Source organism: Ruditapes philippinarum, unplaced genomic scaffold (genome assembly GCF_026571515.1).
Source record: "Ruditapes philippinarum isolate M1 unplaced genomic scaffold, ASM2657151v2 ctg3550_1_1_1_1, whole genome shotgun sequence".
NCBI classification, from domain to species: Eukaryota; Metazoa; Mollusca; class Bivalvia; order Venerida; family Veneridae; genus Ruditapes; species Ruditapes philippinarum.
This window is the reverse complement of record NW_026857279.1, coordinates 59291-78918: the sequence shown is the minus strand read 5'-3', so window position 1 is coordinate 78918 and position 19628 is coordinate 59291. Positions and strand designations below refer to the sequence as shown.

General features: G+C 30.3%; 1 protein-coding gene across 1 annotated transcript; it reads left to right on the top strand.

Moving 5' to 3' along the window:
* Window positions 1-3712: 3712 nt before the first annotated feature.
* Window positions 3713-18304, top strand: LOC132749256 (uncharacterized). The gene is made up of 7 exons (XM_060738976.1): window positions 3713-3812; window positions 9032-9175; window positions 10071-10195; window positions 10816-10888; window positions 14971-15114; window positions 16476-16597; window positions 17462-18304. Exons 1-7 carry the CDS (start codon window positions 3742-3744, stop codon window positions 17521-17523), a joined length of 741 nt encoding a protein of 246 aa, XP_060594959.1. The 5' UTR covers window positions 3713-3741; the 3' UTR covers window positions 17524-18304.
* Window positions 18305-19628: the final 1324 nt, after the last annotated feature.

Here is a 19628-nt window from a genome sequence, read left to right as displayed (position 1 = left end):
AGTAGAGGTAAATGATATTAGCAGGCCATCATTAACATTAGTTCTACAATCCTAAAACATTGGCACTTACCTTACAATTGTACGATAAGAATGGGAATCTTTTCCATAAACTAAATCTAGATCCGTTTTTATTTCTGACGCGCATTTACCCATTAACCTACGAATTTTGCAATAAGCTCTATGCTCCGCATTCAAATTACAATGCAACTCAGCCATGTTTACTACCTCAATCTTTCCAACGGTATGTTATACATGTATTTTCACATCATGGGTAAATTAAATTGTTGCCACTTATTAGAACATACCCCACGTACAATCATTTACAATACATATTAATGGCATAATGCACATGTAAAAGGTCTATCACTAAGTCACTCTTACCGTTGAAAGAGTATAGTATTTAAACAGTTGAGAATTTTGTCACTTTTACAATTCCTTAATATAGCTGATATTTAAAACATAAAAAATATAACTGTTTTTTTGTGTGTAAAATATCCAAATTGAGCGTGCAAAAGATGCAAACAAAAATCGTCATCTATGCTAAAGTACATCCAACAACAGCTTCTTAAACTAGCCACTTCTTATTATTTAAAATAAATAGTCTTAGACCAACAAACCTGTAACGTTATTTGCCCTTGAAATCGTACTGGGATACATTTCTAAGTCTCTTTCCATTATATTGTATACATGTCTTATACTAGTATATTTTCTGGATTTGTATTTTAATATTTTATACTCATATCTTGCTATACATATAAGTTAATTTTTAATTAAATCTTAACGACTTAATTTTCCATATTAGACAGAATTATTCTGGGTTCGGGTAGCTGTTTACAATATTGAAAATTTATTCTTTCTACAGCATTTGTGTCTCTGAATCCCGTTATTTGACATTTATAGCTTAATATAGGAACAACTAGCATAAAAAGTAATAAAAAGAAATGCTTTACATCAATATAAGTGAATTTATTTAAATAAGACTTGAGTTTGATATCGCCTGGCTGGCAAATGCCTCGTGCGTTACGGTAAATAAAGCACCTGTGGTACATGTAATACCGTAATACGAAAATTTTTAGTAATACCTACAACGTGATCGTTATATGTAAAATTCATATGTCTTCTGTTTGTGCCACCATTTCTAAAAACCATAACCTTTCTTTACCATTTACTGTTAGTTTCAATTTCAGCAATCGAACAAGAAATCCTCACCTTTATGTAAACTCGTTTCCTTTCAGCAAAATTATCAATATCATCAACATTTTGTCATAGGAAGAGTTTAAACATGTATAGCTTTACAAATGCATGTTATATGAATTGTTAATCAATGTCCTTCATATTGATCTATTAACGTCAAATATCTTTTCTCTAACGCACAAACTAAGCAATTCAAATCATATTGTATTACATAACAAAAAATGCATTGGTAAAATCTATCAAGACCACAAAAGTGTTCTTTATTTAAAATGTATAGGTCATGCAAATAAACGTCATAATGTCCGATACATAATTATGTTTCACAGTTCAATATTTTAGAGCGTGACTATATTAACAGCATATAAACTTTAAGACAAGCCGATAGAATACCTGAACCATACGAATTATTGTCACAACAAATTATTAAAAGTAACTGTAGAATTTAGAGGACACGAAAAGCGTAATGCAGAGAAAAAAATTCTTAATTTTTTTTTTTAACATATTTTCAAAATATATACATCCATAGGAAATAATATTGTGCAGAGATTTAAAATAAGTAAGGTACCGTAGGTTTGGAATTTCCACTTAAATATTCGCGAGTCTCAATTTTTCTTCCGATTTACTAATATCAAAGAAGAATTAGTAACTGAATTCAGAACTTAAAGACAGGATGACAAATAATTTTGAAACATCTTAAGGGTCCCCATATTAATTATAAAATTCCCCCCCCCCGCCCCCCCCCCCCACCCAAAAAAGATAAAAAAAAAAATAAATAAGGTCAACAAAATTCAAAGTCCTTGTAGAGACTCGGGACCTGTTTCGCTAGGAAGCTTATAATTAAATTTATTTACATCATATAGTCCTCTATCATTACCAATTACACGATATACAAGCCTTTTAACGCCTTTTTACCCGCCCTCCTCTTTCACTGTATGAAATGGTGAAAAAATGCCTTATTTAGGACTCCAACACTTGTTTTTGTTTTAAAAAAGTGACTACTTTTCCGGATTTGTTCCCTATCCAAAAGATACATCGGGAGATTTCCATAAGGGGTATGTGCCTCTTCTGTTTGGGGCTTTGAAGGGGAGCGGCAGTCACCCTCATCGCTAAGAAAATTTTGGACTTGTGAGAAGCTACAAATGACCCCAGATCGATTATAAAGTAACGTGTAACCAACGCTGAAAAGCCGTTGACTCTTTCTCAATCCATTGAGAAGTTGCAGCACTTTAAAATCAATCTTGATGGAAAAAAACCCAATGCAAAATAGTGATTTTCGGCAATTTTGAGATATCCCCTCGTTGCCATGGTAACAGGAAATTAAGAATGATCACGTTGTTACAAAGTCAATGGTCCAGTCAACATTTGTGTCAAGTTTGATTACTATTGAAGCATAATTTATAGTTTTATTGCAATTTGAACTTGTAACGGGAGACTCTTCAATGAAAACAAAAACAGCCATTTTTCACAATATGCTCATGAAGTAATGGGTTAACTGTTAAATCTGCTGATTCATTATGGTTTGGCGCGTCTCTTCAAATCGTGAACCGAATCAATCAATAAATTTCAATTTCAAAATCATTCTAAACAAAAAGCAAATTTAAAGCATAACGAAATACCAATGTTTTGTAGTAGGCTTAACGATACTAAATTAACATTTTTTCTTGTGATAAAACTAGTTCCTGCTTAATTCTTATAAATTTTACAGATGAATGTCAAAAAGCTATAGGATGGTTGCAACCTATAATTACAAAGCTTATTTTTAATGAACATGCGCAGTAAATACAGAAAATGTACAACATAGTATTTAAATTGTTTAGAAAGCCGATCAAATTTGAGAAATTTATTTGCATTTCTTAAATTCAATACAACTTCTTAATCACCATAAGTATACTACTTGCCAAAAAGCAACAGAAGCAACAAAAATGGCTCGGGTAAAGTATCTTTTTGGAAACCTAACAGGACACCAAAATAATAAAATTGTGAGAAATAGAAATAAAAGCAGTTCTTGGGCATAATTGGCTTTTAAATATGCATTCACTTTTTATTTTACTGTATTAAATAATTTTTATTAAAATGTTGCAATTTTTCTAAATGATCAACGTTTACTTATTATTATATAAGACCGCTCAGGTTGTGGTGTACATACAGGCGCGTCTCAGTTTATAACATTAGAAACACTTTTACGATAAAAGGTTAGCTTAAATGTATGTTTTAAATTCATTTTAAAAACAGAAACTGACATAGGAAGCAGTTGTTTGGGATAAGCAATTAATGTTTAGAATTTTTTTAAGCTGTTTTTGTTTCGTTTTAGCCGATTTGGATATTTATTGGTCTCTTTGAGAGAGGACATGTCAATGCTTGTTTTTGAAAAGTATAATTAACATTGTGCATTTTGAAGGTAATAACAGTGAATATGTATTCGAACTATTAATTTCTGATAATATTATGTATAATATAATCTTAAAATAATAGTATCACATATGGATATGATTTCATTATAAATAAACATTTCAGATCTTAACAAATTTACAAAGAAACGACGAAGACATGGCTACCAATAAACCTATACAAACAAGCACTTCTACAAAAACCACAGATGGAAGTGACTCCAGAAAGAAGTAAGTTTAACGTTTGTAGTTTGTTTTTTTTTTATTTCTTTTGAGCAGCAAAATAGGGTAATTTTGACAGTACGATGGTGTCAATACGATAGTACGCTGGAGTGTCACCGTCGCACTGTCGTGCTGTACCATCATACTGTCGTATTGACACCATTGTACTATTGCGCTTCGGGTATCGTTACATAGTTACTGTAGTGTTAAACTTCGCGCTTTTCGTTTTTAGAGAAAGCACGCTGGCCCTTACGAAACACCGTTATTTAATCTTAGTTCAAAGTATCTGAAATACTGAAACAGTTAAATTGCACTAATCGGCATTATGATTTTAAAGAATTGTACAGAATTTTCATAAAAAGCGATATAAAAAGTAATGTTAACATTAACTTTTGTTTTGTCTTTTTTATAAAACAAATATGTGGTTGATAGACACTATTCATGTAATGTAAAAACCTTTCATGAAGTAAAAATAGCCTTAATTTATCGAAAATTGTCAGTCAGTTGAATAGCACAGTAGTTTATTTTTGTATATTGATTTAAAATTTATTTATCGATCTCCTCTTGGTGCATGTACAATTTATATAAACTTAAGAAAACAAGTCATGATTTATTATATTAAGATAAAAGTCCTTATATAATATTGTATGAAGTAAATTAAATAAAAAAAACAAAAACAATGTAAACACATGCTTAAGCAACGATGTTAACAATTTATAACAAAGACGTATATATTGAAGACATCGAATACAAAATCATTGCAAGTTTTATAAAGTTCAATCATTTTTTATGTTACCTGTTGTTTTTTTTTGCACTTCTTAAATTGAAATTACAGAAACGTATCCCCCAATACGCAGTCGGGGATGAATTGAACAAAATATCCATAAAATTCAATTCTAACATTGATAAGATGTTTGAAAAGTTGTTTAGCCGATGGTGATTCAAATTTAATAAATAACATTGTACATTTGCATTAACAATAACACACCTTTTGAAGAAAGGAAATAAGCTTTTACAATAAATAAATAGATTGAATCGTTCATTAAGAATATTACAAACAGAAGCAAATGGAATTGGTCTTATAATTGTTTATTTCATTAATCTGTGTGAGCTTCCATTTTACGAAATATTTATAACTTATTTCATAACATTGCAAGAATAATTTTTTTAAAGAAATGTTTCCATAGGACATGGATACCCAACACTCCACTGTGAACTGACGTACAGTAGGAAAGTATTACAGAAGCACAGACAAAGAAAATTCTAAATACCACCCCAAACACTAAGATTCTTGTGCGAAAAAACAAAATCCAATTTCCCAATGTTGACATCCTGATGACACCTAAGATGAACAATTACATATGTTTACCAGCAGTCTTGTAAACTTTCATAAGTGACGCAAGACACAAGTTGAATTGCAAATCTGTAACTAGGTCAAGGGCAATAACAAATACTGAATAAATGCACAAGCAAACAATCGAGTATGTTAAGAGGTACACGTGACACAGCCTTATTGTAACAGATTTACTAATGTAAAGGCAATTACTCTATAAATATGTATCAATATACAAACAAACCCCAAGGTGAACGACTACACATGCTGACCAACATTTCTGTAAAATTTAATGACTCCAGGTCAAATATATTTTGGGTTGTAAGTTGTAAATGGCAAATTTCTTACAATGTAAGGTTAAATACTCTACAAATACTAAAGGTATGCACAATCAAGACCACTGGTTCTCAACTTAATATAATGATGAACATTTCTGTACATTTTGTCTCTAACTGAAGCATTTTAGAGGTACATTTGAGACAACGTGAGAACGTACTCACGAACGACGTTTACTGAGAAGTTGATTTTAATTATTAAGGCAATACTAACTTAATGGTGTAGATTATTTAACTTATTGTTATTCTAAAACATTTATATATTGTGTTTGTTTTACCATAATAAAGATCTTTTCCCATTTATACATTTATATTTCCTTGATTGTATCTCGTGATTCATATTGTTAATGAAGTGTCAAGCTCGGTATGACCATCGCAATGCAATACCACGAGTATTCAAATAGGCTAAAACAGAACTATTTTTTAACATTTCTATACATATTTCATAAATGTTGAGTGGAAACAATAATTTCACTTATGTGGATTGTTAGATGAAAGTTACATTTTGTTTCTTACCAATATGAATGGGAAATCATATTTCATAGGATGATATTGTAGATTATTTAAAAATTCCTTTTTCCTGAAAAAGGGCATTTCTAACATCCAAAATTAAAATCCAGAAAAGTGGCAATAACACGATTTCCGTACGGTAAAATTTGATACACTTTTGTTTACAAGTGTCCTTTAAAGTATTTATCTGACCTATGTTGTCAATTTGTCAGTTCCTAATAGTGCCCGTTAGGATGGTCATTCCTTAAGAGAATCAAATAAACCCACGTTGAATACAATATACATTCAATCCAACTTGTTAAGTTATCAGTCGTTTTTTTCCAAACGTATATATCTTTTGACATATTTTAGGCGTACAGTTTTATGCAAGTTTAAAAATGTTGGTTTCATATGATAAAATAAGTGATGCTTATTAAATATTATATCACTGATATAATATTATATGCTGATGATATTGTGATTTTTGCAAACAATAGTTTAGAGTTACAAAACAATCTTGATTTGTTGTTGGATTATTGTCAGAAATGGAAATTAGTGGTCAATGCAGCAAAAACAAAAATTATGATTTTTAGAAAAGGTGGTAGAATTTCAGATGACTTAAGATTTTATTACGATGGAAATGTTATAGAAATTGTTAAATCATTTGTATACCTTGGTTTAGTCTTTACAGTAGGCGGTTCTTTTGCTGAAACACAAAATACACTTTCTGGAGAAGCTTTAAAAGCAATTTTTAAAATGAATAAATATCTATATAAATTTACAGATATCTCCGTTAGACATAGAATAGAATTGTTCGATAACCTAATTTTGCCAATTCTTAACTATGGTGGTGAAGTTTGGGGCTTTAATAAAAGATTATCAATTGAAAGATTACATATGCAATTTTGCAAACGTCTATTGAATGTTAAGAAAAGTACACAAAATGACTTTATCTATGGAGAGTTAGGTAGGATGCCACTACAGAATTTTAGATATTATAATATAATTAGATACTGGGTGCAGTTATTCTATTCAAACGAGAATAGATATTGTAGAAAGGTATATGATATGTTATATAATGATGTTATTATAAATCCAACTAAACAAAGTTGGTGTTCACTTACGAGAAACGTATTATGTACTCTTGGTTTTCATGATACATGGTTGTTTCAAACATTTCTTTTAAATGTTAAGCAACGTATAGAATATCAATATTTGCAAAATTGGTCTGGCAGGTTAAATGATTCAAGCAGAGGCTCATTATATAAATATATTGCTCATCATGGTTTTCAGTAGTACTTAGATATTGTTGTTATTAATAAATATCGTTTAAATTTGTCACGTTTACGCCTATCTTCGCACAGATTATGTACAGAGACTGGTCGGTGGACCAGGCCTACGAGCACACCAGTTAATGAAAGGAAATGTAATAAATGCAATATACTTGAAGACGAGTACCATTTTGTCTTAGACTGTTCTTTGTATCATGATTTGAGAAAACAATTCATCCCAAAATATTACTGGAAGCGACCAAATATGGAAAAATTTATAGAATTGTTAATGAACGATAAAAAGCAAATCCTTCAGAATTTATCATTGTATATTGAAAAGGCTTTTACTTTGAGAAAAACTGACAGGTGTTATATGGTAATTAATGCTTTGAATGCTAAAATTACTTCACTGTAATAAGAAATGCAGTATTTAGTGTGTATGCTTTCATGTTATTATCGATTTGATATGTTATATTTTTATATAAGTAATAATGTAGGGTATGACGTGTTTGAATAATTATACCCTATTATGTAAACCTCACTTTCTTTACATGAGATAATAATTGTTAAATAAAATGATACCTTGTGTTGAAGTTTCACAACTTTCGTTTCGGGTGAAACTTCAAATTAAGGGTGTAGTCACATATTATACGCATTTTATGTGGTCATCATTATTATGCTTTTAAGTTCAATTCAAATCAAAGTTTTACCACTTTCGTTTTCGTTATTTGTCGGTAAAGCTGAAATACTCATACAGTTCGACAGCATTAAAAAAATTATATATATAACAGCAAATGCAATTATTATACCAAAACAATATTAAAAATGTGTAATTAGTTAGTCTCTATTCTTAAGCATGATACGGTTTTTATTCAGAATCAGAATTGTATGGGTTTTTGAGGCAAAATAGTTATACGTGTATTAATGATTACAACAATATATGAGTAGATAATATATGACACAAAATTAGAAAGTCTCACTAATCGAACATTTGATAAATTATATTATAAAAACGCCTCAGTGCATGGGAGATAACACAAATTAATGTGTATTTGCGTTTCATGTATAGTTATGTCCTCTTTCTATTGAAATTTATGAACATATATATAATATATATATATATATATATATATATATATATATATATATATATATGTGTGTGTGTGTGTTTATAAGAGACTAAAATGATTGTGTACATATACTAGATACATGTATAGGTATGTTCAGATATTATGCATGTATATTTTGTAATATTATATATTGTTCAAAATTTATTTGTAATATATATTACCACATGGGTTTATGACCTTCTGGTTTGATTGAATAAAATCATGAAATCTTGTAAATTCGGAACGTGTCAGCCGATATACCCGGTATTGTAATTCCTATATATTGTCTGTATGTTTTGCCCTAAAGTGACTAAGTTAGTTGCGCAGGAGAGGTATGGTGATAAGAATGGCGAAATCAGTTAGTAATGGCACATAACATGTAGATAACTACTTGAATCTTGAATCACTTTACCTTTTACCTTTCAGTTTCTGAAACAAAATCTGAAATTTTCCTGAAATAGATTGGTTTATCTGGAGGCATGCAGCTTTTATTCATCGAATATTCATATTGCATTTTCTTTCTATAAGTCACATGACGACATTGTGCATTATTAATTATATTTTACTAATTCACCTGTCATCGTCTTTCGTTTATTGAAAATAAACTTAGGCAGCTCTTCAGAAATACTGTTTAAAGTTTAGATGCAACAGTTGTAAACTGCACAATAAATTCAATATTTCTTGTATATAGGAAATGTTTTACATTCACGGTGAATAATCAGCTGCGCGAACCATTTTTCAACAACAGCGTTACCATGGAAATTGAAAATGAGAAGAGTCCCCTGATTGAGTATATGGAAAAGGCAGTAAATGAACAGAATGGACTTATGACTAAGTATATTTCAATTTATCTATTAAATTATAGAGTATTAAGTGGTGAGAGCACATAATCATAGCTTAACAGTTAAAACTGTACTACAATAGCAGCATAATATTTTGTTCCAGAACATTTAAAAATATGTTTTCGTACAATATGCATGTTTGTTAAATAACAGACTTTCTTTTTTACAATTGTGTTGAGAATTGACTATAAGACTACGGAAACTATATAATTTTACTGTAACAGGTTATAAAATTGTATTTCAATATTTCAGTAGAACTGGTTGTGTGCTTTTCAAATCTTCCTATATGTTTTTGTTAATGAAAAAAAACCTGTTCTTTTCAACTGATAAAAAGATCTATAATATGCAATTATGCTGGATATGAAACCACATAACAATAATATAATGTTTGTGAAGTCAACGACCTTATCCACTTGGCCAAAGACACCCATAAATGAAAAGCTACAATCCTGTAATAATCCCGCAGTCTGATAAGGGTTAATACTTCCAGTAACTCAGTGTGTGACAACGAAATCTCTGAAAATTTCAATGAACTATTTCAGATTCACAGCTTGAGAAATCAAAGTCTCTAATTCGGCAGGTGAAAAGTTACGCAATCAGTTATTGTGCTCCAGTCAACGGCACTTAATATCTTAATTTTCAGCTTTTCCCCCTATTTATCAATACTTTTTACGTCTACCTATTCCTATCATTAATTGTCCATAAACGTTTACTTGAAATGCTTGATGCTTGATTAGCTATTGCAGTTTCAGCAAAGTAAACGTATACTGATTTGACAATAATGTAAATGAAAACCGGGAGTACTGGAAAAAATTTTACCATTGGACTATTTGTATTATCTCATGACCTTTTACAAGTGAATAATAATACGCAAATAACATCTTTTAGATTTACAGTGACATACTTCTCTGGTAAGGGATATTTTGTTGACGCAATCAATGAGGCAAGAGCAACATATTCGGTTGATAAATCATTCTGGCAGATAAGATCTGAGTTAGTTCCAACAAAACAGGGTAATGTTTATTTTTTATCCTTTACTTGATTTATAATTTATTTATTTTCTCAGAGGTAATCTGTATGGAATAAAACATGTGGAACAAAAATAACTTTAATTATATAAGTCAAGTCTCTGCTTTCATAGCAAAATTTGTCGTACACATAACAACCTGATTATCTACAAGACTAGTTTATTGTGATTTCAGTCACATTAAACCGAATGATTGCTAATATTTTACTTTTAGATTTATTTTGAACAATTTTATTAAAATGTCTTGAGGCATGCTGCTCTAATATATAGTTTTCATAATCTCATATGTAAATAACAGAACCAGATTTGAAATATGTTCGAATTAAATGTTTCGTTCCGGCGCAAAAACTGTGCATTAAAATGTTTGAAGAGGGATTAATAGAGTATTACCTCAAAGAATTAAACGAAAATTAAAATGTTATTGCGTATCTGTATATTTGAACATAGTAAGACATGGACGTTGCTTCAAATGTGCATTTATTCATAGATGAGTTAATAGAGTTAACATATTGCTATAAAAAGCGCTACACAGAAACTATTAAAACATTTCATATGAAATACATATTGTAACTATATGATATGAGTGTTACATTGCTTTCGTTTCAGGTATAAGTTCTTTCATACCAGAAAACGGAACAGAGGTTGTGTTGGACCTCATAACCGGCAGTTGTGATGAAAAGTAAAAATAATTGTATTGTGTGCTAACATATTGTATTGTGTATAAAATTGTATTGAAATGTGTACAGTATCGTATTTATATTGTATTGAATTGTGTATAATATCGTATTCATATGGTATTAAGATGTGTATTGTATCGTATTTATTTTGTATTGAATTGTGAACTATATTGTATTTAATATGGTATTGAATTGTGTAATTATATCGTATTTATATGGTACTTGTACTGAATTGTGTATTATATTGTATTTATATTGTATTGAATTGTGTATAATATGGTATTCATATGGTATTAAGATGTGTATTGTATCGTATTTATATTGTATTGAATTGTGAACTATATCGTATTTATATGGTATTGAATTGTGTATTATATCGTATTTATATAGTACTTGTACTGAATTGTGTCTTATATCGTATTTATATTGTATTGAATTGTGTATAATATCGTATTCATATGGTATTAAGATGTGTATTGTATCGTATTTATATTGTATTGAATTGTGAACTATATTGTATTCATATGGTATTGAATTTTATTATTTTTGAGTTTTATTTAATAATATTCATTTAATTAAAAAAAAGTAAAAACCACCAAGTTCATAAAACACATGTTTTATAGACTATATCGTTTATAACAAAATAATCTAACAACTGTATTGTAATAAATGGTTATCAGACCCCACTTGAGTTTAAATCTCATCAAGTTATATAAAATAGCCTTCACGGCAAGCTTGATCTTTAAAAAGTGTTATAACAAGAACAAAACTTTTATATACAATTTAAAAAATGAATATGCCCACTAAATTTTGATAGAGTACTATATATGCCAAAACAAGATTAATGTATACAGAGTAACAATGATACAATTATATGGCATAATAGTCCTTTCTATCTTAAACTGAAACGTAAACGTAAACAGAAACATACTTCGTAATAGCAGTTACTGTAAATTTTCGGGGTTTTCTCAAACGTAGTAAAGCTTGTATTAATTACTCAACAAAATCACAAGGTTTCGTATTTTCTAAACTCACATTCGCCTTAAAAGAGTTGCAGCAATTTTCTTCGTCACACCGAAGAAGCACATATATTAACGACTCGGGGAAGTAGAACTCTAGAATGGCGCTAAATTGAACTAATCGACCTGTATTTCTTGATCTCCCTTATAGCATGTTCAACTAAAACTCTATATTTCTGAATAAACCTGTTAATCTCTCTGTATTTTCTTTTCAAACATTACGTCTGTTAATTTGCTGTGATGTATAATGGGTCATAAGGGGATGTCGATTAGGATAAATTTTATCTCCTAGAAGAACACATTCCCCTGGAAATGGAAGTCTGTCGCTGCCAATGTCTGGCATAAGATTAAACTACTGAACATCATTCAGATGACCGGGAAATCCTGACGTCACCATCTGAATCCACAATAACTTGCGAATTGATAGCGTGGAAGTGACGGTATCAAGAATAGAATTGTTCTTGTGGCTCATTCATTGGTCGCAATATTTCGTGTGATGTTCCATCTATTGCAACAACTGTGTTGAGACTAAGTTATATCAAGTGATATGAAGATACAGTATGTTTTCATTTTTACATACTGATATCAGAAATGATTCAATATAATACAAATTATATTTCTGTTAACTCCTCAACATATCAGGTAAAAAAACAATGTCCTTTGTGTGTCACTTCTTTACACCCCACCATTATGATAGAGCAAAATGCAAACTTCATTTCAAACAGTTGAAAAGAGCACAACTGCAAATTTGCAAGATTCGTCTGTCTGGTTTCCATATACAGCAAAAATGCATGCACAAATCTTGAAAAACTACGGTTTTTTTTTTGTTTAAGGTGCATTGCAACGTCGACGGAAAGTTTCTTTTTCAAAGGAAGAAACCTTATTAATTCTAAGGGCATATGAGCTTCACCCATGTAGCTGGACCAACGTTATAACTGATATCAAGGCTGTCTAATAACCATCAGTTGCAGTACAGAACGGATACATTAAAACAACTGAAAGAAAGAGTATCAAATAAGTTCGGTCGACTTTTTCACAGCAATATTGATATCATTGAGGATACTGACATAAGGTAAGAAGAACCGCGTTCTAGTATCTAAGCTAAGAAATATTTTCTGTAATAAAGATCAATTATTTTATAAACAAAATTTCAAAATTAAGGATTTTACAAGACAACATTTACGTTAAAGCGGACATGTGTTGACCGATGATTTATATAAGCGGCCGTGTAATAAGTTTATATATATAATACTCTTTTTTGAAGCGAAACTGAATTGACAAAAACAAAAACAAACAACAACTGCACATTGTCTTGTCGACAAAATCTAGCTGTTGATGATAGACACTACTTTTGTATAAAGTGTAATATTTTCATTATTAAACTTGATGTATATATGTACAGGACACATGTGCAAGGTATACGGGACTTGTTTCCCCACCAAGTGAAGTTAACACAAGGCAATAGAAAGGTTGCTCCTACTTCAACAAATCAGTGAGTCCGACGATGATGATGTTGGACAAAGCAGCTCCACAGCCTGCCGGCGGTCAACATCAGCAAAACTTGCGAGTTGACAACAATAACAAGAAGTCAACACCCAGTGCCGGCTGTTTCAAATGTCGCAGCCGGTCAACGTAATCGGCCGGTTCATCGCAGGTGGAATAGGCGCTCCCTTGCAGATCAAATTAGAGAGAATCAGGCTCTCTACAGAAGATTCCTGACACAAAAGTTCCAAAAAAAACTCCGTGAACTTGACGTAAGCAGTGACAGCAGTGATGACATTTACGTTTAGTCCCTTTTTTAAACCACGTACTCACACATAACTTTAAAAATGGTCATCTGGGTTATCTTTGTTGAAAAATTAACATGACAATAAAGTATATGAATTTAGAAACTTGTCTTGTTTTTAAGTCTATATAAACATTTTGGTTATATTATATCTATTACTGTGTTGGTGGTTTATAGAAATAATATAGCAAACATAATCATGTACAAAAAAACGTTGTCAGTTTAAGCGTATTGATCTTTATAATTATCTTATTTTCCACATATATGTTTTGAGAAAATCCCAAATTTTATTCAGTATTACGGAGTCCGTTTACGAAGTCCGTTTAAGATAGAAAGGTCTAATAGGCTAAACATGGATTCATTTTACTATATACTGTGTACGAACTATTATTTCGTTATACTTTATTTCTTTTAACTATATGCTGTGTAAGAAATTTTAGATATTAAAATATAGAAATTACTGTGTAAGTAACGCAGTAAAGATATGGCGAAAAAAAACGACAAAAGCAATTCTCAATTTTATCAACGTTTTCGAAATTCATTACTCTTAACATGTTTCTGCAAACAATGTGACAATTTAACATTTGAAAGATTAAGTTTGCTGTGAAAGCAAGGCTTTCTTGTATTTGATTTTAACTCTTAGTGTGTTTGATAATTGAGTGATTAATTACAAAGCATTTGAACGAAAACCCGTGCATACTATAATACATGAAGAATAAATATCTTTTTTTTATTCTAACACGTCGAGAAAAAATGTTTTTGGACTTTGGTAGTGAAATTTTGTTTACGCCTTAGAGTTTCCAATAGAAACGTTCTTTTAAGGCTGTTCAAGTCAGTTGAAAAAACAGTCGTTAAGTCTACCGTTTGTAGAAACATTTTGAGAATACTGAATTTTGAAAGCGTTGGTGTTTGTGTGTTTATTTTATTTCACTTATTTTAAGCAAACTACAGAGTCTTTAAAGTGAAATAAATGTAAAATTTTACTGTTTGCGACATTGAAATAGCGTTCTTGTTTCGATTTCGTTCGCAAGCACTGTTTGGCGTTTCGTTTTGACGTCACGTAAACAACATATTAAAACGTCTGTACAGCGTTAATTACTGATTTAAAGATATTGGTGCTCGGATTTATTTTCTTAGTTAGACCATTTTTCTGCCTTTCTAGATAGTTTTCAGAACAAAATTCAACTAAATGTGTTTTTTTTATTTATCAGATTTTTCAGGTGGAAAAGGTATCAATATATACACTCTGAAAATAATTTGTTTTTATTTGTGTACATAGGAAACGTTTTACATTCACCGTGAAGAATCAGCTGCGCGCACCATTTTTCAACAACAGCGTGACAATGGAAATCGAAGATGAGAACACTCCCCTGATTAGGTACATGGAAAAGGCAGTTGCTGAACAGAATGGACTTATGGAAAAGTATTTTTCTTTTTATCTATTGTTGAAGAGTATTAAGCTATATATCTGCAGCAAAACATTCTTTTTTATTTTGAAAAAAAAAAAAAAAAAAAAAAACAACAACAACAACAAACACTTCGAAACTGCCTCAAAAAAATGTTATATTACTTTAAAAGTGAATGGTGCAAGCAAAAATCCCCACTGAACGGCTACAACACTACTTAAGCAGCAGCACAATTATTTTTGTTTCAGCGCATTTTAGTCGGTTTTTGTACAATATGCATTTTTGTTAAATAACAGACATTTTATTTTACAAATAATTTCCGAATTTCATATTACTGTTTATAAATCTATGTAAAATATTTCATTAGATATAGCTTTATACTTTTCAAATAGCCCATCTCTTTATTAAATAATAAAAGCTTTTCTTTTTGATTGATAAAGGATCTATTTATACACGTATATTTTGAAATTACTCTAATACAAAACTTTACAAGAAAAGCATTGATACAAAGCATCAAAGGGCGTCCAAGCAATACATGACCGTTTTGTAAACAAAATCTGCTTCAATAAATAGATATTCGGTCCTTTTCACAATGTTAAGGTTATCATTCTATTTATAGGTACAGTAATAACTTACATAATAACCCACTGTGTACTACACAATGATTAATAAACAAACGAAAAGCGATTAATTGACGGATAAGATAATTTCATTTGAATATGTTTGCATTGCGAAATTCTCCAGTTCGCTATTCATTGAATATATCGCGGCATTTGAATTCATGATAATCAAACACCCTAATACCAATCGGAAAGATCGGCTTTTATGACCGACGAAAAGGTCCGAGAAGTTGCAATTGCCCTTTCACAAAATCTGATTTCATTCCATAAAGGGCCTCGCGCTGAGGCGCAGACGCCAATAATAAAATATACTCTAAATGGATAGCTATAGTCATGTAATAATTCCGTGAAGTCTAATAAGGCCCTATTCTTCTAGTAACTTAGTTTGTGATAGCGAAATACCTGAATTTAAATAAACAATTTGAGATTTACAGCTTTGCAAATCAAATTCTTAAATTAAGCAGGATAAAAAGTTTACGCAAACATTTATTGTGGTCTTGTCTACGGAACTTAACTCCCTAAATGTTCAGCTATTTTTTCATTTCTTTCATCTATATTTTGTTTACGTGTATCATTTCAACCACCTAATGATCCATAAACGTTTACTTATGCAAACTTAAACATGTTAATTTGACAATATTGTAAATAAAAAGGAAGCACTTGAAAGATTTTTGCCTTTTAACTATCTATTTTATCTCATGACCTTTTACAAGCAAGTAATGAAACTAGAATAATAACAGACAAATGATATATTTTAGATTTACGACATACGTCTCTGATTTTGAACAGAAAATCGAAGCGATAAATGATGCTATAGCAACACCTTTAGTTGATAATTCATCCTGGAAGATGAGAACTCAGTTAGGACCAGTGCAAACGGGTAAGGTTCTGCATTTCATTTTTGTGTTGTACATGCTTTATAGTTTATTTAATTATTTTCCCAGAGGTAACGTTTGAATTTTAATTACTTATTCACGTCAAGGTTCTACTAAAATCGCTAAATTTGTCGTGCACAAAACAACCTGATTTTTTATCCAGATTTCAATCATGTGACATAAATAATGAACATCAAGTCTAAATTTTCCTGAAAGATTGCTTTGTAAGGAGGCATGCCCCCAGACGAACCAAAATTAATTAGCTAATTGATAAGAACTAAATATGTAACTTATTTCAATTTAAAATTAAAAGTTTAAAATGCTACATGCAATGTATGACTCATTTTGCAGTACGTCTTATATTCTCATATTATCATGACATAGTTAAGTCTTCTGGAAACATTTTGACTTTTATTTGGTAAATTGCATGGATTGAAAGTGAAGTTTGCAATTTGTAGATTACTTGTTCTTCACTTGAAAATAGTTAACATTCGACTACATGTTCAACATTCTTTTAAATTAGCATGAATCTTGAGGCATTAAGATCCAAAATCTTATGTTGAAATATGTTCAAATGAACTGCTTTCCGGTGCAAAACCGGAAATTAAAATGTTTGAAGAGGAGTAAATAGCATTTTACACTTAAAATTAAACAAAAATTAAAAATTTAAAATATTATAGCAAATATCCTTAACATATATTTTAACATAGTAAGATATGCAGTTGTTTCAAACTTGCATTTGCTAATAAATAAGTTGTTAACAATACACACATTGATATCAAATTACGCTTTACAAACCTAAATTAATCGATTTCATCTATATGTGCATTATGCTGTTGATATAGGTGTTTCATTGTTATTCGTTCCAGGTATAAGTTCTTTCAAACCAGAAGACGGGATGAATGTTATCCTGGAACTCGATGATAACTGAGATAAATTCTGCTATGTTATTATGTATTGCAATGTATTGCATTGCACAACACATACTGCATTGTTGTTTATCGTTTTTGTATTGTATTGTGTGTTATATTGTATTGTTTTGCATTTACTTTTGTAATGAAATTATTGATAATCAGACCGAACTAAGAAATCATATCGACTTAATCAAAGAAACCCACGATCCCTTTGCCTTCACGGCAAACTTAATTACAGTATTAGAAATGAATTGAATTGCAACTATAAACCGGACATTTTAACAAGAAAAACATCTTTTAATTCTTAAATAATTTACAATAGGACAAGGCACAGTTAAATTTAGATAAAATACTACGAATGTTCTAACAAGTTTATATTATGGAGTTTCACAATTACATACATGTATATGATATAAACTGCTATACATGGATTGATAAAGTCTTCTGTGTACAAATGCTATATTCTGTATGTAAAAATACTTTATACAGTGTATCAGTTTTGTAAAGGCATTTCTTGAGACGACCTATTGATACGTGTGTAATAAGAAGTATAAGGCACATTCAAATTCATTACTTTTTTAGTGTTTCATTTTAAGTGTCACTAAAACGCCTAATAACTTGAAATTGGAAAACTGAAACAGTATCAATAGAAGAAAATTTGCATGTGATGATAAAAAAACTCCTCAAAATTTAATTAAAAATTAGTGCAATTTTCAGCCCACTTTTATTCAAAATCGTTAAAAAGCTATTTTTGTTTGTGTTATTTTGGACAATAAAAATGATTATTCTGGGAAAAAATTTGTACGCAAATTTGTACGGGGTATTTATTTTCAGTCCCGTCACGTCAAAAAACTCAATTGAGTTCTCGAAAGACAAGGTATTTATTGTTTGTGCTGTAACACTCTTTGTCAAGTATAGATATATATTCAGTAATAGTTGAAACTGTACTTGTTTGTATATCTCTTATGACTTTTGATGATAGTGAATGCTTTTAAACAAAACACGTACATGTATATACCTCCTTAAGCATTTACAATACATTTTGAATGACATTTATAGAAATGTCCATTGGCTTTTTTTTAATTGTAAATATATATAATTGAACAAAAATTGAAAAAGTCAAGTTATATTTATTTTTACCTGTACGTTGCCCAAACAAACACGCTAGGCACGATGTCACATTAAAAGACACATACTTTTATATTTGACAACTTTTCAAACGTTGCATGATTCGTTCATAAATCAGTATTTCTAGCGTTGAATAATAGTTTTTATTCTTTACATCTATATTTATGCCCGCTTCGAAGAAGAGTGTGCATATTACCTTGCTACATACCTTTCGGTCGGTCTGTCTGAACGGACCATCAACAGTTCCCGTTCATTTACTTCCCAGAGGTTAAACATAATGAAATGAAATTTGGTATACAAATTTTACATAAGAATATAAGATTAAGTTTTGTTTTGGGTACGATCGAGCAATTTTTGACAGAGTTATGGCTCATGGATTTAGAAAAACATATTTGCAGTTTCCGCTATTATTCTTAGCAGAGTATGCACAATATGAAATAAGATTTGGAATACAGATTTATCATAAACACATAAAGATAAAGTTCTGTTTTTGGGTACGATCAACAATTTCGACAGAGTTCTGCCCTTTGAATAAAAAAATCCAATTATTTGCCCGTTTTCTTTCACTTCTTCGCAGAGATTTCATATATTACTGTAACAATGAAATTTGGTATACACAATTATCATTAATATATCAGTCAAGTTTTGTTTTGGATACGATCGAGCAATGTTTGGCAGCTCTTTGCCGCTGGGACTTTGGAAAATTCCAAATTATTTGCCATTTCGATTCATTTTCTTTGAAATATTTCTGGGAAATTTTAATGTGGATGCCATAGGACCTAATGCTGCTCAGCTATCAGAACTTATGGGAAGATTTCACGTTACTTGTATAAATTATGTATGGATGCATGGATATTGTTTAGATATTTGGATGATGTAACTATATTATCATTAGACTTGCTAAACACATACCATGCCTGATATTCACATCCAACATATCACTACAGGGGTCATATAATTAAATGAAATAAAGTAAAAAGAATACAATGAAAAA